This window comes from Mytilus trossulus, chromosome 2, assembly GCF_036588685.1.
Source record: "Mytilus trossulus isolate FHL-02 chromosome 2, PNRI_Mtr1.1.1.hap1, whole genome shotgun sequence".
In the NCBI taxonomy this organism is placed as follows: domain Eukaryota; kingdom Metazoa; phylum Mollusca; class Bivalvia; order Mytilida; family Mytilidae; genus Mytilus; species Mytilus trossulus.
Window position 1 is genome coordinate 30,390,581 of NC_086374.1, and position 26,239 is coordinate 30,416,819.

General features: G+C 29.8%; 1 protein-coding gene across 4 annotated transcripts; it reads right to left on the bottom strand.

Annotated features, from left to right (window-relative positions):
• Positions 1-140: 140 nt before the first annotated feature.
• LOC134706970 (proteoglycan 4-like) lies at positions 141-26,239 on the bottom strand. 4 transcript variants are annotated; one of them, XM_063566369.1, is made up of 15 exons: positions 26,154-26,239; positions 21,956-22,135; positions 20,985-21,132; positions 20,242-20,448; positions 18,162-18,273; positions 17,813-17,845; positions 15,549-15,667; positions 14,922-14,939; positions 13,960-14,025; positions 13,235-13,578; positions 12,821-12,862; positions 11,128-11,253; positions 8,926-9,074; positions 3,603-3,846; positions 141-2,521 (listed from the first exon to the last, which is right to left on the bottom strand). In XM_063566369.1, exons 2-15 carry the CDS (start codon positions 22,113-22,115, stop codon positions 1,224-1,226), a joined length of 3,066 nt encoding a protein of 1,021 aa, XP_063422439.1. In that variant the 5' UTR covers positions 22,116-22,135; positions 26,154-26,239; the 3' UTR covers positions 141-1,223. The 4 variants fall into 4 exon arrangements, with proteins under 4 accessions (XP_063422439.1, XP_063422440.1, XP_063422441.1 ...); XM_063566370.1 differs by lacking the exons at positions 17,813-17,845; positions 26,154-26,239 and adding exons at positions 17,556-17,585; positions 25,961-26,096; XM_063566371.1 differs by lacking the exons at positions 17,813-17,845; positions 26,154-26,239 and adding an exon at positions 25,961-26,095.

The following is a 26,239-nucleotide window of genomic DNA, read 5'->3' on the forward strand; positions in this document are numbered from 1 at the left end:
GGTTTTTTTTAGAGTTGAGTGTATTAATTTAATACCCAATGGGACTAAACATATAATATTGTATGGTTTGCTCATTCTAGGACAATGATAAATGGTGTCACTGTTTATTTTGTTTTATTTTTTATCCTATTATTCTGACATTTTTATTTCATTTTTGCCACATAATGGATATTTTAAGTCCTATAGGATTTTAAAAAATATTTTCAATTATTCTTTGCACTGGTTTTTTTTTTTGAAAAAAAAATTAAATCAATAAAAACTATTTCTATAAGTCATCAGTATTGTACATCTAAATAAATTAAAAACCTTGTTTTGATCTAAAAAAATAAACAGAAAAATCCAATTATAATCATATTAACATGGAGTTTTAAAAAACAATATTTTACAATATTTCAAAATTGCTTGTTGCCATGATCACAAATCAATAAGGCTTTAGAACAAGCCTAAAAATTGATTTACAAAATTTATTGAGATTGTTTTACATGGACTTCATAATTTATAATCTTACTGACATTTCATACAGTCATAAAGCTGTCATATATTTAACATGTACTTCAGTAAAACAAAACTAGATCTCTTCAAATGATTTTTGCTATCAAAGTAACATAATACATTTGAAAAAATAAAAACAGTTTTAAATATTAGGTAATCCTTACAAACATATGTTCTGTCCATTAAATTTAGATTATATATTTATATCTTGTAGAAATTTAATGTGAGAAAAATCTGTGAAAATGCATTTGTTAATATTTCTGTATTATAATTATCATATTTACAAATACCTACACATTTCATAAAATGGAATCAAATGTTTATATAATATATAATTCATACTGATTCATTTCCATAAATTTGGTTTCACAAAATATCATATTGCAACAACAATTGTGATTTTTCAAATTGTCTTAGGATTTAAACACATTTTAATCAATTGATGCAATATATGGCTTTAGTAACCCTGGTTACAGAAAAAGCATATTGCAGTGCACAAAGATTGTGAATTTCATTCTACAATATAATGATAATTATGAAAGAGGCTTCACAATTTCAATTTTATACTGAACATTTAATGGATTTTTATCAGTATCAATATTTCATTTAAACTATGATGTATCTAATACATCAAAATCTCATTTCATCATTACTGGCAGTATCAAAATTAATGCTTATAATGATTTCAAATATTTCTTTCACTTCTCTATAAAATATAAAAGCTCTCTTGTTCATTCAGCATTGTCTTCTTTGGGATCTTTTTGGGATAACTTTTCTAGTTCTTCCTGTAGTTCATGTTTAAAACCAGCATGGTCTCCACCTTCTTCTGTCATTTCCAAATCTTTCTCATCCTTATCATCTGTCTCATTCTTTGTCTCCTTATCATCCTTCTCATCATTATCATCCGCAGCCTGGTCCATAAATTTTAAATCTTCCATTTTGAGTTTGTTTTCTGGAATAGTAGATGTAGGAGATTCGTTGGCTCCCATAGAAGGTGTGACTCCAGCAGAATCCATATTTGATTGAGAATCAGGATCAAGATTAGGTTCTCCTTCAGAGGTGGTCTGAACTGACAGTACAGCATCACGAGTATTTATAGTGTGTCCATCCATTGTACCACCACTACTTTCATTTTCCTCAGTTCCTGGTCTCTCAATAATTTCAGTCATGTGACTAACATCTGACCTTGACTTTTCCATACTCAGTTCATCCATAGTCATTGCAGGAATGTCTATATTAATAAATGTATCTGTTGTTCTGTGATTCTTTTCTTTAGGTTTTTCAGTAGGTTGTCCAAGGGGTGGTACTTCAACAACCAAAGTTCTAACATGAGTATCTTCATGTTCTTCATCTTTTTCCTCAATAACTGGTGCCATAGAAGATTCCCTAGATAATAGTTCTCGTTTCCGACCAGATTTTGGATTGTCCTGTTTTTTGTCTTTAGATTCCGGGGATGGTGGCGGGGGAGCAGGAGATTCCCCTTTAGTAGAGGCATTCCTACTTGTAAGTGATGTTCCACTACTGGCCTCTGACCTTACTGTAGAATTAGCTGTGGTATAATTCCTGGAGCTTGGATCTCCCAATGCCAATCTAGAATCCAGGTTAACACTAGATGAGTGAGTATTTTGACTACTTTCATGAAGTCCAGCATTTGTTCCTGATGGGGTCATATCATAATCTGCCTCATTAACAGAGGGCCATGGTTCTGGGGTAGACACTGTTGATGGATCTTTTAACCTTGACACAATTGGTTTCAGTTCAAGTTCACTATTTTCTTTGACAGATGAATTAACAGTTGATTTATTGGACCTAATAGTATGGCCTGAAGTTGGTTTTGGTGTTTCAGGTTGTTCCATGGGCGTTGTAACACTAGATCTGGGTGCCTCTATTTCCCTGTCAGGTGATGACGGAGGTGCTGGAACCTCTGGAACATCCTGTGAAAATCTGACACTTCTTCCTCCTCTTGAAACAGGATGTGCTGAATCCATACCACCTTCATGTTGTGCCTCCTTAATTGTATCAAGACCTCCTGCAAATAAATGAACCAGAAATACATGAAAAGAAAGAAGTCTCAGATACCTTTCAAAAATCTTAATTCTATTTATTTTATTTAATTCACAGTTAAATTAGGTTAGTTGAAAAGGTAATTTATCTGTATAGAAAATTGAATTGTTTCATCTTTAGTTTCAATCTATCTAATTCCAGTTTTTATCTTGGTTCATTTATCACTTAAAAATAAAGTTTGTCCATTTGTCATTGTATGATTGCAATGTTTTTAATCAACAGATGTATTGATTGACACACAACTTTATTTTAAGATGTTCCTAGCTGTATCATTGGTTTTTAGTGTCACCCATTTTAATCAAATTATGTTTGAAATCAATCAATTCAAAGAGCAAATCTAATAGTTATAAGTGTTGGCAGATATATTGCAATGTTAAGTGTCAAGTCTAGGACAATGTATCTGACAACAGTGCTGAAGCTTGTGAACATTATTCTTGGTTCTGTTTGTAGTGTAAATGGGTCAAATGTACTTTTATTTAATTGGATGAATACTTTTGTAAGTTTTTAATTGAATTGGTTTACTTCTGACTTATTTTCGTGATAGCCAAACATTTACTTTCTACATTGGCTAGAGGTATAGGGGGAGGGTTGAGATCTCATAAACATGTTTAACCCTGCCATATTTTGTGGCTGAAAAAATGCGGCTGTCCCAAGTCAGGAGCCTCTTGCCTTTGTTATTCTTGTATTATTTTTAATTTTAGTTTCTTGTGTACAATTTGGAGTTTAGTAAGGCATTCATTATCATGATTATCACTGAACTAATATATATTTATTTTGGGCCAGCTGTTGTCTTTTCTATGGTTGAGTTGTTGTCTCTTTAACCCATTCCCCATTTCTATTCTCGATTTTAATATTCATATTGGTGTCTTATGTATAAAAAAATACCACAAAATGTCCAAATAATCATAATGTCATCTCTTTGCAAAATGGTATACAAAATTTTTGCAAGATCTGTGACATAGCCCATTTACTGTTCCTTGACCTTTAGCACTCTGGTTTAACAAGCTGATCAAAAAAGCCGTTAGTTTTAGGAATTCAGGTTTTACCTGTTGGTTCTGGAGACAGCCTTGGTGAGTTGGTAGGAGCTCTGATATTTTGTGTTGGTGATGATACACCTTCTCTGGTATCTCCTCTGGTTTGAACATTTGATCTCATTGTGGTATCTCTGCTAAAGGTACCAGTAGGAGTCTGGTGTGTTGCTGGAGTTGTAGCAGGAGCATGTGGTACTTTAGTAGACAAGGCAGGGGATACAGTATGCATGGGGGCTGCTTCACGTCCAGATCTGGAAGACTGCAATAATATTTTGTAAATTAATAAAAATCATTCAAGACTTGACAAACTACTGAAGACATACCTAAAGGTCAAGTATTATAATCAATTTCTTTTTCCTTCAATCACTTCCCTTAATGAAATTATTTACTAGCACATGTAAATTGATGTAATGCAGTACAAACCTAACCAGTATATAATAGGCAAGATGGCTTTTAGCATGCTATAACCTTTAAAGTTTTGAAAATATCAGGCAGCTCTTCTATTTAATTATTACTCTGCACATATCACTTTTTTGTTTAGTGACATCAGCACACAGTAGAATCTGTTCTATAAAGTAAAATGTTCATCCCTTTCAAATATACTTAAATAGATTGCCTGTTGAATTGTACAACAATAATACTTTGGGGCATTTAATTGTCTAAAACCATTTGGTTTTTTTCTTTTCTTTATTCAGATTTGCGCCAACATTAAATATCTATAAACCCATTAAGGTGGCTCTGGACTATTCGACTGCGCATAATTTCACACATAAATTACAAAAGTATTTGTCGTAAATTCGATATAATTTTTTAAAATATTTTGATTGATTAGAAATGTTTAATCATTATAGTTATGTAACTTATAGAATATTTTCGTTATTATCTGTATTTGTTAAAGGGTCAAAATGACATTTCACCCATTTTCACCATTTTCCCACCAAAATTTGGGTTTTAAGGCAATATAATTTTTTTTCCTTTTAGGTGACATATGTTTTTTATTGGCTCATTCTTTGAGGCTATATTCCAGCTTTTCATATTACAGTTTTGGACCAATTGTCATAGATCGGTTTTTTTATATTCCGATAAAAATATGTCAACACCTCTATTTTCCCTATCATTTCATTGAAAAATGGTCCCTTTAAAATACCTGTTTAAAAGTAAAATTTTGGGCTTAAAAGGTCTGTGACCCCCTATTTTTTTTCGACCAATTTGATTCATTTTCTTTAAAGAATAAAATAACCAAAAAAACGGCACTTCTGATAGAAAGTTCGAATAGGCCCGAGCCACCTTAATACAAGTGAATCTCTTTATCTAATAACAAATCAAACAAATACAAATTAAGTACAAACAAGAGTAAAAATGATTTACTTAGGAGTGACTGAAAAGGTCAAAATGATTTTGACAAAATCTAGTTCTAATCAACGCTAGCTAATTCTAACAAGTAATGACAAGTCTTCACAAAATGTTTAACCAAAAAGACTAAAACCTATTTGTTAAAGCTACAGTGCATGTTTTTCTGTAAATACCAAATTCAGAAGGTATTTCTATAGACCTGGGCTGCTCCACTTGTAATTAATCATAGACTGTTATAAGTAGCCATTAAAATATTTAACTATCAATAAAATACAATAACTTTTAACATATAGTATCTTCAATATCTTCCTACTCTATAAGTATTTTAGCCTAATTGTGCACACTGATGGAACACAATAAAAAAGACACAATTATGCAAATTCTTTCATATAAAATTTTACTACAAAAACCACATAAACTAATAATTTTCAAAAACTAATGAATATGAAGATAACATATAGCATATACTAGTATAAAGTATCTCAGAAATAGAAACAAACAGAACAAGAATGTGTCCTAAGTACACGGATGCCCCATCTGCATTATTGGTTTCTATTTTCAGTGAATCGTGAAAACTGGGTAATATCTTTAATCTGGCATTAAAATTAGACGATCATTTCATAAGGATAATGTGTACTTAGTTTCAAGTTGATTGGACTTCAACTTCCTCAAAAACTACCTCAATCAAAAAACTTAACCTGAAGCGCGACAGACGGATGAAAGGACTGAAGAACAGACAAAAGGACGAACAAACAGACAGACCCAAAAACCAGAAAACATTATGCCCATAAATGGGGCATAAAAAGATTATGCAGTCGCAACTGGATTAACATTCCTTTGCTTGCATTTACTTTTATAGCAGACATGACAAAAATTAAACATCCTGATGCGTCAATAATATATTATCCCCACTATGTACCTATACTGACGTTGTAATCCTTTAAATTAGCTCTGTGTAGTTTATAATTCTAAGTGGAGAAATCTTGTCACAGACAGAAACAGTCTCAAGGGACACTACTTAGACAAGACTTAGTCTGGTGTACACATAAAGATGTCAAACTATTCTTAATTGTTCTAACAGATCTCTTCAAGTTTTTATTTGGTGTTAATAAACCTTTCTTTTCCTTTAAGGCATAACATTTTACTAACCATATATAGATATAAGAAGATGTGGAATGAGTGCCAATGAGACAACATTTTATAATTTTATAATTTGACAAATATTGAAGTTATTTTGAGGTAGGATTATGAACATGTATTTACACAGTAATGAGCAAAACCTGTAAATTGCTGTCATATGAAAATGGATTGTGAATAGATCTCCATATTAATGACAATTTAAATATAAACTGCCTTTTAAACTAAACAAAAAAGATATTGGGTAAAACTACAATCTACAATACTAAATACCTACTTTTATTTATCATATAAACAATAAACCAACAAAATTCTATAATTTCTAATTTTCATAATAATAATTTCTTAGCCTAAAACCGTAATCCCTGTATCAAGCCATTACAAGTTTATGTAAGAAAATAATGAATAAAAGCATCACAGTCAGATTTCAAAGACTTTTAAAATTTACCAAGAAAATATATATATATATTTTTTTTGAAAATACTGAAGGTTTCTCAATTTCTATTTTAAACATACTAGAAACAAACATGTATGAATGGTGGCCTTTGTCACAAACTGTTTAGGGAGTCTCTTTACAATAAATAGGTATCAAATCAGTTGTATTCACATTTTTTGTTTGTTGTCTTTTATCAATAACAAGAAGTGTGGTCTATCCATACAAATAGATGGAACACTGATACTTCATGTGCCAATACATTTGCATTGGCACATTAAGTTTCAGTGTTCCATCTATTTGTATGCATGCCATGATATTGATAGGTTTTTTTCTCTTGTAACGATTGGTTATAATGCTTTGTGTGAGACATTTGAAATCTGACAGATCCACTTCAACTTACAATATAATCGATTAAATCAAGAAAGATATACTTCTTTGGTAGTGACTGTAAAAACAGAGTACATAAAATAAGTCTTCTTGACTTCCTAAGTACATGAAATATAATAGGCACCATTTAGCTGAAATATCACTGCCTACTTAGGATAAAACATTGATACAAGATTTAAATATTTCATCTAATGCCATATCAGAACCTAGATCATTGTTTTGCATTGTAACCACCTACAGCACGCCTCTTTCTGTATAGCATTTCTAAATCTTAATACATAAATTTGCCAAAATATAAAAAATTTAAGCTGGCATGGAACAATAGCATTTTTTTAATTAGTCACTGTTCAACCATGCAAATTTATATCATTTCAATTAGTTCAAATACAAGCAAAGAAATTATTTATTTATGACTAAAAGCTTCAGTTTATTAAGTGTATTTCAATATTGGTTATGGATTATTGGGTTTTCTGCACACTGACATCATGAAGTATCAACAGGAAGGCAAATAAGGCTCAAAACGTGTCAAACCTCAAACTTATATGAAAGATATCACAGAAAAATTTAAAACGTTTCAGGTAAAACAAAATTTGATTCCCTCAGCCTTATTAACACTTGGTTGTGAAATTTGTTCACATCTGTGAGATAACTTTTCCTTTAACATCACAATTCTATAATAGGAGTATTACAAATTGACTGAGTAGGGTAATCAAGGCAGAGGGAAGTATGATAAAATGAAATATTTAAAAGTAACATGAGGATATCGTGCAAGAATAAAATTAAATAATAAAGTTAAATCAAATAAATTGAAAATAATAAAACAAAAAAATGTATCTTCTATGTCTATCAATGGGAAATAACTTGTGTAACTTGCCACACTAACCTGTTTGATAGTAAGCTGTTAATTTTTAAAAAATGTTATAAAAAAGCATAAAAATCACTATTTCAAACAGATAAATATAACCTTACACACACACACACACAACTTTTTTGTATAGATACGGCAAAGGTCATGTTTACTTCAAGAACTGGCAAAATTATTCTTATGTTTTAATACAATGGGATATAAAAAATGGCATTCTTAAAGAAATGTTTAACAAAAAATCCAAAATTATTGATTCAAAAGGAATTCCTGGTACAAAATGAATACCCGTTTTGTAGATGTGTATAGATACGGCAAAGGTCATGTTTACTTCAAGAACTGGCAAAATTATTCTTATGTTTTAATACAATGGGATATAAAAAATGGCATTCTTAAAGAAATGTTTAACAAAAAATCCAAAATTATTGATTCAAAAGGAATTCCTGGTACAAAATGAATACCCGTTTTGTAGATGTGACCCATGTTTTGTTTTGGGGAACAAAAAAAAATCATTTCAATCCAAATAAAGTAAATGGTTCTTAATGCAACTAGATAATAAGTACCTGAATGCTGTGAATATCTCATTGCATTAATAGAATCTTTAGTTTAGAAGAAGTTGTTGATGTGGATGGACAAACAATGTACAATCAAAGAGACACTCAAAGGGACACAATAATACTGTGCATCTCCCTTTTAGTAAGAATTGATATAAACATTATATGTTATCACCTCCCAGACATTTGTGGTTTATTACCACTGTTCATGCTGTTATACTTAAACTGTCAAATCTAACATGCTTTTTATTCATAATCTACATGTACCTTTCTTAAAGGAGTTTTTCTCTAAAAATAGAGCAATACAATTCTCTAACTCTTCTTTAATAGCTTGACAAAAAATATATCTATAATACACTAAAGATCTCCATAAAAGTTTGATAATTTTATTTCTGAACCAGTTAAAGTTTATGTTTTCTATAAGATCAATAGCTTTTTTAAAACACTGAAAATATTGAGATAAATGTGTATCCCATTTTGGCATAAAACTATATCAGAATTACTGTCTCTTTGTGCCTTTCACCTTATGTTTGAAAGTTTTCACAACAAACTATGGATAATGAAATTTAAAATCCTCCTGACCTGACCATGTTGTATCAGTAAACTTACATGTGGTGTATCTGTAGACCCTCCTTCATCATGTAATGCTTCCTTTCTCACAGACTCCACAGAGGGAATGTTAACTCGTACAGTTGTACCATGTTCTGACGCCTGACTTTCAGACTCCCGAACACTCACTGGTGGAGTTGGTACTGGAGCTAAAGTTAACAAATTCAATATGTTTATCTTTTTTTATAAATATTTCTATATATCAAATATAATGAATAAGAAAACTCATAATCAGCAGCTTTTTTTAGCAAAATAACTATATTGAGGAAAGATAGGGTGTATGACACCATTTGCAATCTATTTTTTGAAAATCATGGCATAAACTAGAGGCTCTAAAGAGCCTGTGTCACTCAACTTTGTCTATGAATATTGAACAAAGGATGCAGATGAATTCATGACAAAACTGTGTTTTGGTGATGGTGATGTGTTTGTACATCTTACTTTACTGAACATTCTTGCTGCTTACAGTTATCTCTATCTATAATGAACTTGGGCAAGTAGTTTCAGTGGAAAATGTTAGTAAAAATTTACAAATTTTATGAAAATTGTTAAAAATTGACTATAAAGGACAATAACTCCTTAGGGGGTCAATTGACCATTTTGGTCATGTTGACTTATTTTTAGGTCTTACTTTGCTGTACATTATTGCTGTTTACAGTTAATCTCTATCTATAATAATATTCAAGATAATAACAAAAAACTGCAAAATTTCCTAAAAATTACCAATTCAGGAGCAGCAACCTAACAAAAGGTTGTCCGATCCATCTGAAAATTTCAGGGCAGATAGAACTTGACCTGATAAACAATTTAACCCAGTCAGATTTGCTCTAAATGTTTTGGTTTTTGAGTTATAAGCCATCTCCTTTAATTCCTATACCACGACATGTTTAAGGTAGAATTATACTAATGAATCTTTTGAGCAACTCTGATGAACATTAACTAGATTTTTTATGAATACATAGGAACAATAAAATAAAATTTTCTTTCCATTGTACACGACCAGCACGTTATCTCTTGTCTGTAGTTTGATGAATATTTTGAACCAATTGGAGTGTCAAAAATTGAAAGATGTTCAATAAAAAAGATAAATCTTTGAATGAAAATAACCATTCGTCACCCTCTTTGATTTATCTCCTTAATGACTTTTAACTCAATTGCATGTTTGCTCATACTAGAAAATTAAAAGTGATTGTTTCTAAGACACTTTGAATTTAATGATTTGTTGATTCCACTACTACAGCAACAATGTTTTATTGGGTAAAGTTAACTGCTGTTATTCATCAAATAACTGAAATGAATATTGATTGCAGTAAAACTGAATTAAATTGAGTGAAAAAACACATGCTAAAAAAAAACCTGTGTCAAAAGTGCATGATGTGCAGTTAGTCTGCATATTGAAATTGTTGCAAGAATTAAATGGGATATTAATGAAACATTTATTCAGGAAGCAAATAAAATGGTTCTGTAGAATATCATGCCTGAGGATACCATTAGGCCTATAAATATTGCTTCAAATATGACACCACTGTCATACACAAGCCTTAGCATGCTTGGGTTAATTTAAATAAACAATTAAAAGTTCCATAACTCTGGAATGACAAACTAGAAAAATTAAAAAAGCAAAATCAAATCTACCTTCACCAATCCTAACAACAGTTCCAGTTTGTAATAACTTAATCCAGGCATACTAGAGCTAGTGCATGATAATTTAAAACAATGCCTTACTTTATTTGACAGTCAAAGTACAATAACTCTTTTTATTTATTTATTTCACAGTTAATGCTTTTTAATAGTTGTGTAAAGTTTTCAGTTAGTCAATCTTAGTAAACTCAAGTTATGGTACAATTATGTGAAAATTTACTCTAATCTGAGAATTTAAGTCCCTGACAAACAGTTAGAGTCCCGTAACTCATGAACAACAAACTGGAAAGGAAATTCTATCAATCAATCATAACAATCTTGTAAAGTTTGTAGGAAATTGCAATTCTGATGTTGATGCAAATTTTTTTAAAATATCCTTAAATTTGAGGGTTGTCTCTTAGCTCGGGAACAGTACAAACTCAAAAATGTTAAAATATAAAAAAAGAGCTTTCTTCTGTCAATCATTATGATGTGTCAAAATTATAAGTGAATTGGTTATAGCAAATGAAATGTCCTGCCTTCCACATGCATATAGTTAAAATTAAATACAGCAATACCTACCAATAGTAAGATCAACATGTTGGTAATTTTTCTTGTTATATGTAAATGACTTTGTATGTTTCACACCAGTTGGTAACTCTGGTAACCCAAGTGATATTGATGCTAACTTGGTTTTCTGGTTTTTAACTATAAATAATATAAAAAAATCATATTAGGTATCTATTAATACTAAATGATCATAGAGCATCATGCTTATGAAAATTTGTATACTTGTCTGTCTAATTAAAATAAATTCTCTGCACTTGCTCCTTATTTTTGTTTGTTGTTTTTAAGTGTCCAACATAGGCACACTAAACATATTAGCAAACCACTTCAATAGAGTAAGGAGAAACAAAAGATATTTATAAAAGGTAATTCTTTGCTGGTTAAAGGGGGGTAATAATCAAATCATAAGTAATGTTCACATGTATTTACTATTTCAAGTTGGAAATTTTATTTGTGTTCTACTTACATTACTCAAAAAGATATAGAAATATGAAAGGTAAAACATACACATATTTCTTAAAGTACACCTTTTTTCTTACTAATGTTTGAAGATTCAAGCAGGTTTACACAAAATATTTGAAAATATGGAAAAGTTACCTAGCTGTGAACTTCACACATTATTTCAAAATACATTTTCCATTAAAAAAAAAGAATCAATACCTCAACCTTCAATTCAATATCAAGCAGACTGGTGACACCTTAAGATTGTTACATAAATATTAGCAAAATAAAATATTTTTATTTAAATTTATGAAAAGGGAAATTACATAAACATATTCACAAAACAAACAAAAAGTACAGTGTTGAAGAAAATACCTACCTTCTAAGAACAATATTGATAACAAACATATCAGCTTCTTTTTTTCAAAATTTAAATAAAATCTGCCCTGCACCAAAAGTTATTCATTATATCAAACTGGTATTTTTTTACTCTACATGTAACAATATTGTTTGGAATATAGTTCAAACATTCTGGCTTTCTTCTATAACTACAGTATAAGTTGCTTCCTTTTCTTGAAATTACATTTTTTGTACATAAAGAAAAACAAAAAAACAAACATTTACACTTGATTCTAAGTATATATATGGATAGCAAATTACATCTGTACTTAATATGAACAGTTATAAAAACAAATATTTCAATATCTCATGTATGTATTTTATCTTGAAAAATATGGTGGTGTTTTTTTTTTCGCTTTTTAAAAAGCATTATATCTGTATTCTAATCTTTGGAGTACAATATCTAACACAACAAAAAGGAAGTAACCATTTCCAGCACACATGATTCACAATAAAACAATCATAAGGCTACTGCAACTTAATTTATATGGTTTGATTTTCACCTCTCCCTTCAGTTCTTTTCTAAATTTTTACTTTAAAATTTGAATAATTATGTTCATTTCCGTTTTTCTGTTCATATTTTGATTTAAATATATATACACCATAGGCATAGTAATTAGTTTGTTGTACCCTACAAAAACTATTTGACAAACAAAAAAATTTATCAAAAACTACATGTTTTCCCGTAAAAGTTTTTATTGATTTAACCATGTTAAATTGAATTCCTGTAATTAATAGTACAAATAAATAATTTCCTAAAACCAAATGTTTTATAAGCAGATAGATGAAATTAAACAATTAAGTTATTGTAGCCTACAAATAATGAACATCAATTTCTGGTTTCCATTTCCAATTGAACACTTGTTACCTTTCTTAGGTTTCTTCTTTTTGACCAATTGCTGATCATGACCTATAAATGTTTCATGAAATATTGCTATTCAAAAAGACAACACTGACTATAAAGATAAGCTTTCTTTACCTTTATAGGACTGTACATTATTTAAATTTCATTAAACTGTCTCTTATAATAAATAAGTTGAAAGTATTACTCAGTAACAAACTTGTACAAATGTTGTATTGTACATTGTCTAGTTACTTTTTCAATTGTTTTTTTTTACATTTTATTAGTCTTGATCTGTTATTCAAACATTTTTCAGGTGGTATATATGCTATTTGCACTTTTGCAGTTAATAAAAATAAAGTGTGGTATCAGTGCACCATAAAAAAACTGGATCTATATCTCTTACAATTAAAAATAAATAGTAAAAGACTATATCCTTACCAATTGGAGGTAAGGGTTTCTTCTGATTATATTCTCTTTTTCTGTTTATGTACAAATCCCTGATTGATTCTACGTATTCACTATCTAGTGGTTGATGACTCCTCTCACTAATAGCATCCACAATATGTTTTGGCTGTTCAACACCATCCTCATCTAAGTGAAATACTGGTTTGGTTTCTATAAGATGTCCAGTTCTTAAATTTCTGGATTTTCCCTCGTGAATATTCATCTTTTTTTGTTGCAAAAGTTCAACACTAGTTGATGTAAGGTTAGAAATTCCTCTATCAAAACTTGGGAAAAACTTTTCTATCAGCTCATGCATGGCCTCCCTGGATGTGAAATCACTGTAAATAACAAATAAAACATTGGTTCCTTATATCGCTTGACATTTTATCTTATAACCAAATGACAACTATTTAGTTAAAAACTGTAATAATTTTGAACTTTACTCTTTGAAAGCTAGAACACAGATAATAAAATTTTAAAAGAACTGCTCAAAAATGAAAGAAATATCAATGCAAAGGACTTCTTGTTAGTATATTAAAGTATCAAAAAACTGATCTCATTATATTTTAAACATTATTCTATTCATTTTCTGATACAAACAATGTACATAAATGTCTGAGTGTTCTATATCAGATTTCTCAACTAAGAGTGCAATATATGACTGATTTAGTCAAATCTAGTGTGTATACATTTACAATTGTAAAGAAAAATATACTCACCTAGGTTTAGCATTGTCCAGTACCTGTATCAGTATCTCTCGTGGAAGTTCCAATAATTCATCTAGCCTGTAATTACAAGGTGAAATATAAAAATAAAACATATGAAATTTCAAACCTCAACCTTCCCAACATGGTAAAATTCCTTTTGCCTCTTTGATTTTCATGACCAGTATCATTTTGTGTTGTATCACAAAATTGTTTACTCTAAATTCAAGCATGACTCATTTTAACTAACTGTACCCTGAGTAATCAGAGTAAAACTAAAAACAAGAGAACATTTAGATATAATAGCTCAAATGCCAATTGCTTGCGTCATTTTGTGTCACATTATCTTACATTGTATACAATTTTTATGTAGAAATACAAATTATTTAAAATAGAACATAAGACATGTGAACCAGCAAGAAACACTACATATTCATCTAGCTTAAAACATTAAATTCACAACTTCACACTAAATCTCAGATATTATTTCTTAGCTCATCACAAATAAGGCAAAAAAAGCTCTTGCAACAACTCTGTATACTCAATATTTCAAACTGACTTCATGGAAAACTGATGCAACAATATGTAAATCTAAGCGCCTTAGCAAAAATAAGTCTATCGTAAATGTTACAAAACTTTAATGAAATTATTATTAGGTATAGGTATATGTAATACAGTATATGTCACAATATATATGTGTTAGTAATTTTAAACATTGATTTGTCAGGAATTGAGGGAAACATGTGTCTTATAAAGCCATAATAAAGGAAGCATTCCAGGATAGATCGTATGTAAATGTTAAATCGTGTTAAAGACAATAGGAAAAGTATTTTAATCAATAAATCAATTTATTGTATTAAAGTGACAGTGTGATTGTATCAAAATACTTTTCAAGGGACATGTCAATTAAGGTATATGAAAAATAGCAACAACTATAACTGTGCATATTAAATTTGTGCAGTACCCAGTACACTCACTCTGCATATACAGGATTGCTGAAATATAACCAATTAATTGCTACAATGCTATTGATACAATAAATGTGACTTTAGGCTATGCAAAATAATGTGGCTTTTGAAAATGACTGATTTATCAGTGGATTAATTTTTTCAATGATTTTTGTTATTATCGTAACAAGCAAACAAATGTATATAGACTAATTTACATGGGTAAAGGATAATACCCTGCATTAATAAATCTACCAAATGTTGATTTTTATTATTCTAAATAGGTTGTTTTTAATAATTGAAAGTATGTGGTTCAAATATTGACGGATTGATTGGTGTTTAACGTCACTTTCAACACTATTGTTCTATTTCATGACGGTCAGTTTTCATTGGTGTAGAAAACCAGAGTGCTGGAGAGAATTACAGAACTTCAGTAGGAAAACTGACAACGGTAGTCAATTAAGATTTGAGTTCGTTCAAATACATCTTGTACAAAATTAGAAACATAATCAATATTGCTAATCATAACAGGAAAGACATCAGAAATAACTTTATATGTCTTCATGTACAACAATATAATTATAACTATCCTGCTTCTTTATTTGGTATAAATAACTTTTTGTATTTTACAGAATTAAACAGTTGTTCTGGACTTACCCTTCCATATCAAATATAAACTGTGGTCTTCTACCTCCTTGTGACCGGTAGTTTAGTGTCCCTCTGCTGTAGGGGGTAATCATTCTACTGGAGGGGGGTGGGGATCGTCCTCTTCTTCTCTGTAATTAAGATCTCAAACTGTTTAATGATGACAAATTTTATGATAGTTTTAAAAGAATAACTTTATACTTTCTGAAATAAAATCATATTCTAATATATTAAATAATAATTCTAGATATCTGATATTAAATTTTCATTATGTTTTGAGAATCATTTTTAAATAATTTAAGTCGTAGTAAAATTGTTAAATCAAATTTTGTAGACTTTGTTAAATAGTCAATCATACTTGCATCTTATTTTATGGATATTTACTTTTTCAAATCAATGTATATATTTTGTAAAAATGTGTAAAAAATATTTGTTTGTAATGTCAATATTCAAGTATAGTACCATTTATAATTTTGTCTATGTTAAAACATATAAATACACATGTTAAATTCACAAAAAATATAAGGAACCTGGCTTTGAGGGATAAGCATTTTATTACAGAGGAAATATTCTTATATAAAGCATAGCAGGAAAGCAACATTTTAAACTATTGAATGTATAGTACTATTTTAACTCCTGATAGAAAATATAATGTATAAATGTGTATACTTCATCCAGTGTCATCAAGTCACCATAAAAAGAGGCTACACAGAAAGTTATATAAATTGAAGAAGAAATATTCATGTATATATGTAAAGCAAAAACCAAAAGTAGGAGAAAATGATATATGAATTTGTAACCTATATCATGTATATGTTTGGTTTTTTTTTTAAACACCAGTTCATTTTTCTTTCAAAAATCTGGTGAATAAAAACAAATCAACAAACATTCCACTAATTTTATACTCTTATTAAAATTTTGCTATAGTGTAATGCTTTACCATTTTTAAAGCTGCAGAAAAAATACTAGTACTAGTAGTTGACCTGCATCATATGTTCCTGAACAAATTATGATGTCAGGAAAATATTAAAATTCTTGGTGTGTTGTCAATACAATGTATATGTGATTATTCCATTTGAAGACTACAATATTTGCTTTGAAATTCTTTTAATATTATGAGAAGATAGATGCTTGATTTCATTCATATGAAATATGACTATATACAGAATTTTTAGTTAAAGTCCCCTGCAAAGTTCAAATGTGAAAAAATTCCTTATTGAGCTACCTTTGATGACTAGTTTATAACGTAAGCATCATTTTATAGCATTATATGCTGCATACTACTATAACATAAAAACCAACAAATTTCTAAAGTTCACAATTTGAGGTTAATTACTAAATCTATCTTAATACTAAACAGTCAAACTTTTATTAAGAGACCACTTAAGGGAAACACATTTTAATACAAGTGGTCGTCTAAGAATAGAGATTCACACATTTGAATAGAAGAATTCTGCATGCACATAACTCCTCTCTAATGCATAATGCAATATTTTTTTTCCTTGGCTGGTTTACATCTTCTTTTATATAATTATTTTGAACATCACAAGAAAGTTTCTGGTTATATCAAATCCAGTCTCTTCCAAGTAAAAATATCCCAAAGTACATAACCTTTATGGGCCTTATTTTTGAAATTTTTTCGGCAGTGATCCTTTAGTTGGGGTGGTAATTAAACATTTTTGATTTTTGATAGTAGTTTATCCCTCTTAGTGAAACATGATTGGCTCTAAAAGCATTGCTGGTTATCCTTTTATACAAGTTTAAAATAATTGTTGGTAGATTTATGCCATTGGTTGCTTTATACCGTCAAAAGAATAAGGAAAATACATAGAGGGTATTTTAAAGTGGTCACATAAAGCAGTTAGTTGCTCGATACAGGTAATCGTTAAGGCATCTTTGACTGTATATATACATAACATATAAAGGGAAGAATGATTAAATGGATACAATGAAATGACAGACGGAGTGCTTAAAAATATCTTATATAAACATGTAGAGTATATATTGTGCATGTCTTACATCACTGATAAAACTGTAATGGCTCTCTTTCTATAAAACCCAGATAAAATAATCATTATAAAGAGTCACAGAACTACATGTAGGGAAAAGCTATCAAAGTTCAAGTTAAGTTTGACCCAGATTTCAGTTTTCTATTTTCAAGTTGTCTAACCTATATTCATTAGACACTGGTTAATTCCAAAGTAAATTCCTGAAATCTGAGTGAAATACAGAAAACAAAGGGAAATTTCTACTATTAACATGCCATAGAAGTTCACCTTTAAAACAGGCCAGATTGGCCAATTTTGTAGCTGTTGAAATAAAATAAAATAGTATTGTTATTGTTTTTAATATACAGTACAAGATGTGAAAAGAATGTCCTGAAAAACTAATATTCACTAGTTGTTTTGAAACACTAGTTGAATCATGCTCATTTCTGTAGGAGGTATTGAAATTAAATTCAAACAATAACATACTTTTAATAACAAATATAATGATTTCAAACTCTCTGCTGTTTGCAATTAATGTTGATGGTCAATTTATCTAACTTTTGCAGAAATTGGTTAATATTAACCATTTAAGCCAATTTTCTTGGGTTTTTTTAACTAAATACACAAATACGCTTACCCTTGTAAAAGACATCTGATCGTAATCCAGATCTGTTGGTAACATATCACCTGTAATGTCCTTTAGTAATAGCTTAGGTTTAGATCCTTGGGATAGCTGGTTGATCGATGCCCTTTAAAAACAAGAATATAAATTCATTTATGCATTAGAAAATTACTCCTTTGAAAGTGTTAGCCCAATTTGTAATAATTTACAATATGTTATAATATATGCAGAATGATAGTTCCATAATTTAGAAAGAGGACTTTTGAGATTTTACCATTTGAATCTAATAAATAAAATTATGAAATCAAAGAGCTGAATAGCTCTGAGGGGAAAGACGGCCCTTGTTTCTAGTTCATTTTTTTGGGGGGAAAGGGGGGGGGGGGGGTATCTTTTGATAGTCTTCATATAAAGAAGGAAAAAAAAGAACAGCTAGAACATGTAGAAAGGTTGACAATATTGAAATCAATTGTTGTTTAATGTAATTTCATTTCTTTAGTTTAGGATTCAATTTAGACCAATGGAAGAGATTTGCATCTTCTAAATCTAAACATTCAATTAAAGTTGATAGTTAATTATCTAAAATTCAACTAGTTGAATTCTGTCATTTAACAACAACTACAATATGTTTTGAAATCTTAATAGGGTATGACTGAACTGCAGGCTAGGGCCCTTTTCCATTTTTTTGTGACAGTACTCTTTTAGATTTTTAGTTTTTTCTTAAGAAAGTAAGGACTGAAAATCTATTCAGTTTTAAATTTCCATTGATAAAGTTCCCAGTTACAACTCTCATCAAAGGGATACAGGTACTAATAATAAACAATATGATTGATGTAAACTGTGTGAAGCTTATTTTCAAATCCTGCATTTTGAAATATTTGTAAAATTTCATGAATAAATAGGTTTAAACTACAAAATGCAACATTTGTAATTTTTGTTTTGTTACCATTACAATGATTATGTTGGTACACAAAATTTAGTTTTAATGGAAGACTACTTATCATATACTAAATGTCACCTTTTAAGTGTTTATTTTAGTGGATAATTACTCATAAATTGAGGTGCTCCTGATTTGGAGGAAGATTCTCATAACAGAGTTTCATTTCTCTCCCCAATCTCATGTAGCCCCTCCGACTTTGTTGGCCTAAGACCACAATTAATGACCCCGCTTTTCGTTGTCCACGAATATAGTTCCTTTTAATTGGAGTGTATTTTTCCTTATTTTTTTTCTTTCCTTTCCTCACTCATTTCTTAAATCTTTTTGGGTGGAAATGAAAGAAGAGAGGTCAAACAAATGTTTGGATGTTGTATTTTAACTGATTTTGATATGGAATGAGTGATTAGGCCAAGTGCAAAAAGGTGATATTTACAGTTTTCGGAACATCTCTTGACTTGTCAATAGGGGTATGGATGTGTATTGGCTAAATTTGTAAAAGTGATTGCTCCAATCTTTCTGAATTTTGGATATATATTTGGACTAGGACTATACATTACACACACAAAAAATTTGACAAAAGTATGAGGTGCCATTTTTTTAAAGATGCAAAAGGTTGTAAAGAACTGATAGAGGAATTAATTGTGGTCTGTGGCCTGTTTACTTTGATAGTTGTCGACCTACAAACTAAAGTATTGCATGTTGATGTTTGAATCATCTACAGCAAACATAATTATGTTTAAATTTAACAAATACCATTTTTTGATTAGTGCACAATCTTTGTGAATGATTTAAATAACCAGTGAACGAAGGATATCCTTGTGTCTGCGTACTGTGGCATTCGTGGGTACCAATTTTTGAGGATTAAGGAAAACTAGCGCATTCTTGGATATTTAATTTCATGGTTTGTATACAAACTTTCAGAAAATTTGTCATTCAAAACATTGAATTTCATGATTTACCTGTACACACAAAATCCAGGAAAATTGGTATCCAACGAATAATAATGAATCCATAGTATGTTGAAATTCTATAATGTTATAATACCATCTCCTTATTGCAGAATGGGGAGATAAAAAGACATTTTTTTCAAGATAAAATTAGTTATACATGTACTAGTGACAGATTGATTGTGAAATAAGCATAATAATTTACAAAACTCACATTTGGTCTTGTGTAACTTTTCTTTTATAATTAGGATTAGGAACCCAAACGAGACACTGCTTTGGTACAAATGCATTATCCCATGTACTGTTTAAATCATCAACATCAAATACTTCCTGAACTTCTACAACCTTCACTGGTTTCTTAACTGTCCTTGTGTCAATAGATATCGGGGTGCCTGCTGGGGCCTTTGGTTTAAATCCGCTGCTGTAAAAAAAAAAGAAAAAAAGAGACAATGATTTAAGTATATATATATCTTTATAAAACTCAGATTTATATATTCAGGATTCATATAAATATTCAATCAAATTGGTATTGAACAAATAAACTAAAATTTCCAAGTTAATAATTAGTTTCACATTACTATTAAAGTATTGACTTTGATTTTAAAGGAGTTTATATCTAAACTTAATAATTCTATTTCATCTAACTAAAAAATGTATAGAGAGCTCTTTTCAATGTTTTAAAACATTTGTATAGAAAACACATTAAATCATTGATAAATCATTGAAAAATAAATTCTTACATTTGTCTTAAAATAATAAAATTTCCAAATCATAAAGCAATAAAAGCTATATATCCGATCACTTCTTTTTCATCACAAAGGAAATAAATAAACTAATAAGACAGAGATTTGATTCCCCTGTGCATCCTAATCACAAACTTTTACAATTATTGATGCCACCAATTTTCATCACAGACGGGACAAAATTTATTCATTAACATAATACAAGTTTTCTTGCCTTGCACTCTTAGTCATTCCATCTTTGACCAAAGGTAATGAAGATTTTCTGGTATGTGCAGGCTTCCCATAATGCTTTGCTGGATATAAATCTTTCTCATCATCCCCATAATCTCCCAACATATTATAAACCTTGACCGTTGGAAGGTCTGAAATATTAAGTCATATCTGTTCAATGTACATATATGATAAATATTGAGAGAAAATAATTTTAGCCTATTTCCTTGTTTTGAATAATTGATAATAGATTATTTGTAATACGAATGTACTACTGTCATAAAATGTGCATGAAACAGTTTTACTTTACAAAAAATTGTATGATTTCTTTTAACATGATTAATGAAATTCAAATTTTATGAACTACATTATACAATGTAGTGTACAGTGAAATAAGAATGTACAGATGTATTACTTCACAATTCCAAGTTTGTTTTGATTCAAATCAAAATAATATGTTTTGGTTCATGGTTAGATAAGGTGATAAACAATTTTTACTGGAACGAACATCAAGAACAAAATCATTTCTAAATATGCTTAACATACAACTGTTATCCTCCAGTTGAGCCTTGCACTATTCAGTCATTTTACAATCCTCACTGTCCAGCAGTGACCTCACAATCTCTTTGATTGCTCTAAAGTGCCCTTTCAAACAACTAACACCCTTCTGCCCTGACATTCAAGTTGGAACACAGTGTATGGTCTCTCTGTGACTTTGAGATGAGGAACAGCAATAAAAGCTCTGTTTCTTTGGTTTTCGTTTTTAATTTTTGCTGTGCATATACTGACTTTGTGTCATGGATGGATACTCCTTTGTTTTTTCTGTTATGGTGCTAAATATATACATAGGGGATGATATTTTACCAGTTTCAATACTATCTGGAGATGGTTAATATATACAAAGGTGATAATATTTTACCAGTTTCAATATTATTTGGTGATGGTTAATATGTACAAAAGGTGATAATATTTTACCAGTTTCAATACTATCTGGTGATGGTATTCTTGGTGCATAGTGGGGTATTCCTTTGATTTTTCTATTACTAGAACTCCAACAAGAGGGGTGCTGACAAAGCGGACCACAATTCGTTTCATCCTCCATAAACTCTTTAGTCCGCTGTACGTCCCACATCATTGTAAACTATGGAGATCAAACTGAAAATATGGATAATATGAAATCATATATCTTTAAAACATTCTGGAATTTATAGTATACATTTTGTAGATAAAGAATCATATGCATGTTTTGTATATGTATTAACAATTAAAGCAATATGCATTATATGTATATGTTGATGAGTATGATATATATGATCAAGATACAGAATCATGTGTCAATTTGTGATTCATATCAGTAATGCAAGTTCTAGCGTTATTAAGGGCTCAGCTCAAGCCTCCACTGAATTTTGTCTACCAATACTTCTTCTGGGGTCCTTAAGACATCCTTGATTTGGTTGATACCTTCAAACCTTGTGCATGTTGTGATGGTCTTTCAGAGATGGAGTTTAACTGTATAACATAAAACTTATTGGTCATCTCAAATAATGGTATGTTTTAAAATGTTATTCATATATTTTCATATATTTTTCAAAAACAATCATCCAAATAATCAAAAAGTATTTGAAATGGTCAAACTTTTTGATTACCAAAACACTAACTTTAAAGAAAGCTAGTGCATTGTTTAATTGTTATGCCTACAGTCAAAGGAAATAACAAACACTAACATGATTAATATAACATTTACCATATCCAACTATAGCAGTCATCACGTGACTTTGGCAACGTCACAGACATCACCCGTATCATGCCCAAGTAAAATGTATAGAATTGCACAGGGGCTTTCGGGAAATGATTAAATAAATTACTTTTTGATCGTGATAAAAAAAGTGTGGACATATATAGTTATTCTTTATATATTTAGAAATACATTTATGCCTTTTGGAAAAGTTTAAATTTTGGTCTTCTCCCTTCCAAATGCTTTTTAAAAAATTTCATGTTGCCTCGAAAGTTCACATAGTTAAATCATACAACTACGATAAATATTGGATTTTCTGTCGTGTTGAACCTAAAATTGCATTTTATACAAAACACTGAAAACAGATGGAAAAATTGTGAACATATGTGCTTATTACTATTTCAGAAAATCTGATATTATTTTCAAGATGGCGCCACATATACAGCTTGGGCCACCTTGGTAAAAATTTATTTTGAAAGATTGTTACAATGAAAATCTAATAACTGTTGGATGCTCGTGCTTTCAATCATTGTCTTACCTTAAAGCAACATATAATCAAACATTGGTTCCTTTTGATAAAGCTGAAACATGATGTTGTTGGTTTTTTTTATAAAATTTTTAAAAAATAGCGACCTAATAATTTTCAAACATAGAAGATGTTCGACACTTAGTTTGTCCATGCAAATAATTCAATTCAATTTCACTGTTAATATTGCAATTAAATATGACAGGTCATTGTCATTATAATGATAGCCAAGGACAAAGCAAGAATAAGTCATAACATCAACGCGATCAAATAAAACAAGCATGGCACCTAATCAAGATGTAAGTTTTGACAATGCCTAGATGTAGATGTAAGTTTTGACAATACCTCTGTAGATAAGTGTTGTCTGATTTAAAATGAAATTTCATTGGGATATTATTTTATATTTATTATAAAGAAGATCTGGAATTGATATTAACCGAGGTAGTATAACTATATTATTTCAATTTACATTAATTCATTGGGTAACCAGTAAATTTTACATAATACGAAATTGAAAAGGCTAATTAAACCAGTCACATGCAGAGTTATTGAACGTATTTAAGACTGGTTTATAGTTGCATATGCCCAGATTATTTCTTGTGTTTCTACATTTTTTACGGAAATATTATTTTTCATTCATATTTATGAACTGAATATTATATATAACCATGATTTATAAAACATTTAAGCTAATGCTGAATATCCCAATCATGTTACTCCAGTCCTCTTTACAGAAAAAAATGTTAACCAAGAAAGGTCAGAGAAAACATGGAAAACATGGAAAAAGGAAGCAAAAAACATAGATGTGTTAAAAGTAAAACAACAACAAAGGATGCTTGTATATACATTACAAATGTATATATTGCCAATATACATACATTTTACTTATTGTATTGTTAAAGAAATCAATGCTAGGCAATTCAAACTTTTTTAACCAAATCAAAATTTATAAATAAAGGCCTCATAAGATTTGGCTGTATCCTAAGTTATATTGTTTTAAAATTTTACAACTATCTGCCTAGTCTGACCCAATAATTCTGATTTACAGTACTGTAACAATAACTGAATAATACATTGTGATTTCTATAGATCTACAATGTACCTTTGACATGAGTTCAATTAAATTTTCACTTCACAACAGAAATATAAAAATGACTTAGGGTCTGGTTAGTGCTAAAAAAGCAGGGTCAGTAGATAGGGTAACAGTAAAGACATTTTTAAATTTTGTTTTGCCTTACACTGAAAATTACAGATAAAATTCCTACCATCAGGTGTAACATCAGACATATTCAGTAATCAGGAATTTTTTTTAACAGAAAATTAAGCTAGGAATCAGTGGGATAGATTCTTTTGCAATTTGGTAAAAACGTATCTTCATGTATTAATTGTCAAGCCCTCAGTCATGAAGCCAATGACAGAGGGTTTCCCAAACAAAACATTTGGTTTTCAAATTATTTTATTGCACCTCAGTTAAATTATCACTGTCACTTTGTGATTGGTTTTACACCATCACGTAGTGACCCCCTATGAGTATGTAGGGGGCTAGTAATTTTTATAGGGGGTTCATGACGCGTTAATGGTGACGTCATGTATTAATGTTGTTGTGTTTTATTGTTTTTTTTTCAACAAAACTCAGCAGAAAAAGTTCACCGTGCCATAAATTTGGGGTCTCACTAATTAGCGACAACAAGCTTCAACAAGCGACAAGAAGCGACAACAAGAATTATTTTAGCGACAACAAGCGACAAGAAGACTATTTAGCGACAAGAAAACATTTTTTTTATTAGATATATAGAAATTTGTATGTAATGTTTTTTTTTAAATATACGAGCAGATATGTCTAATTAAAATGTTTTATTATATAGATACAAATGTAGACGAAGAAATGATAAATTTGTGAGGAAGAAAGAGATTGAGCTTCTTTTTTTTTATTTTTAAATATGAAGAATATGTATAAGATAATGTGAAGTTTATATTAGTACATAATGGTAGATGAAGAAATTAAACATTTGTGAAGAAGAAAGAGATTGAGCTTCTTTTTTTTATTTTTAAATATGAAGAATATATGTATAAGATAATGTATGCATCTGTTTATCAAAGTCAAAGTATGAATAAACATATGGAGATATATATGGAGCGGGCATAATGGAATATAATATTTTTATCAATTTTAACTTTCTTGTCACTAAAATTATTTTCTTTTGCATATTCTTTTGCATATTTATTGCAATAATTAATTTTAATTAAAAAAAATATGTTTTCTTGTCGCGAAATAGTTTCTTGTCGCTTGTTGTTGCTAAAATAATTCTTGTTGTCGCTTCTTGTCGCTTGTTGACGCTTGTTGTCGCTAAAATTCTTGTTGTCCCTAATTAGTGAGACCGTAAATTGGTTATACGTTTAACTACGGACCCACTACGATCCATATACATGTAGGGTGAATAAAATGAAAACAATGAAATCCAATGGGGGTTTTGGCTTCCACCCTATCAATGTCTATGGATTTTACTTAACCCTCTATGGATCCGAAGGGGTCAGTTGCAAACCATATAACTTATAATAGTACGTTACAGACTGTTTATAAAGTACATTTATGTTACAGATGCAAAAAAAATTATGTTTCTGTAGTTTTTTATTTGCAATAAACGTTAAGTATTAAATGAATTGTTTCAGAAACATCACACCCTTCAACACCTGTCACGTATTATATTATTTATATCACCTTCATGATTAACCGTGCAAACTGTAAACAATGCTAAAAAAACAATACTGGTAGTGGTACAAAAATTCACAACAATATTGTATATCAGTATTGTTAACTTTACTAGTAAACAAGTGATGTGGTAGCCATGTTTATGTGATCAATAATCATAGCTACAAATAACCTAAAAAATATATCAAGATTGTTAAATTACCCCTAATACAAATTACATATCTATTTTGGATTTTTGTGCGCCATTTTGAAACAATTTCTTAGCAACTTGCAGGCTCGCAGTAAATG

What these genes read in the sequence shown, in the direction of transcription:
- LOC134706970 (XM_063566369.1), bottom strand. Translation starts at nt 22,115, where the DNA reads ATGATGTGGGACGTACAGCGGACTAAAGAGTTTATGGAGGATGAAACG. An exon ending in AAAGTTACACAAGACCAAAT is followed by an intron (nt 18,274 to 20,241) that starts GTGAGTTTTGTA and finishes TTGTTTTTAAAG; the next exon opens with GGCATCGATCAACCAGCTAT. An exon ending in ACATGTTGATCTTACTATTG is followed by an intron (nt 9,075 to 11,127) that starts GTAGGTATTGCT and finishes TGTTAACTTTAG; the next exon opens with CTCCAGTACCAACTCCACCA.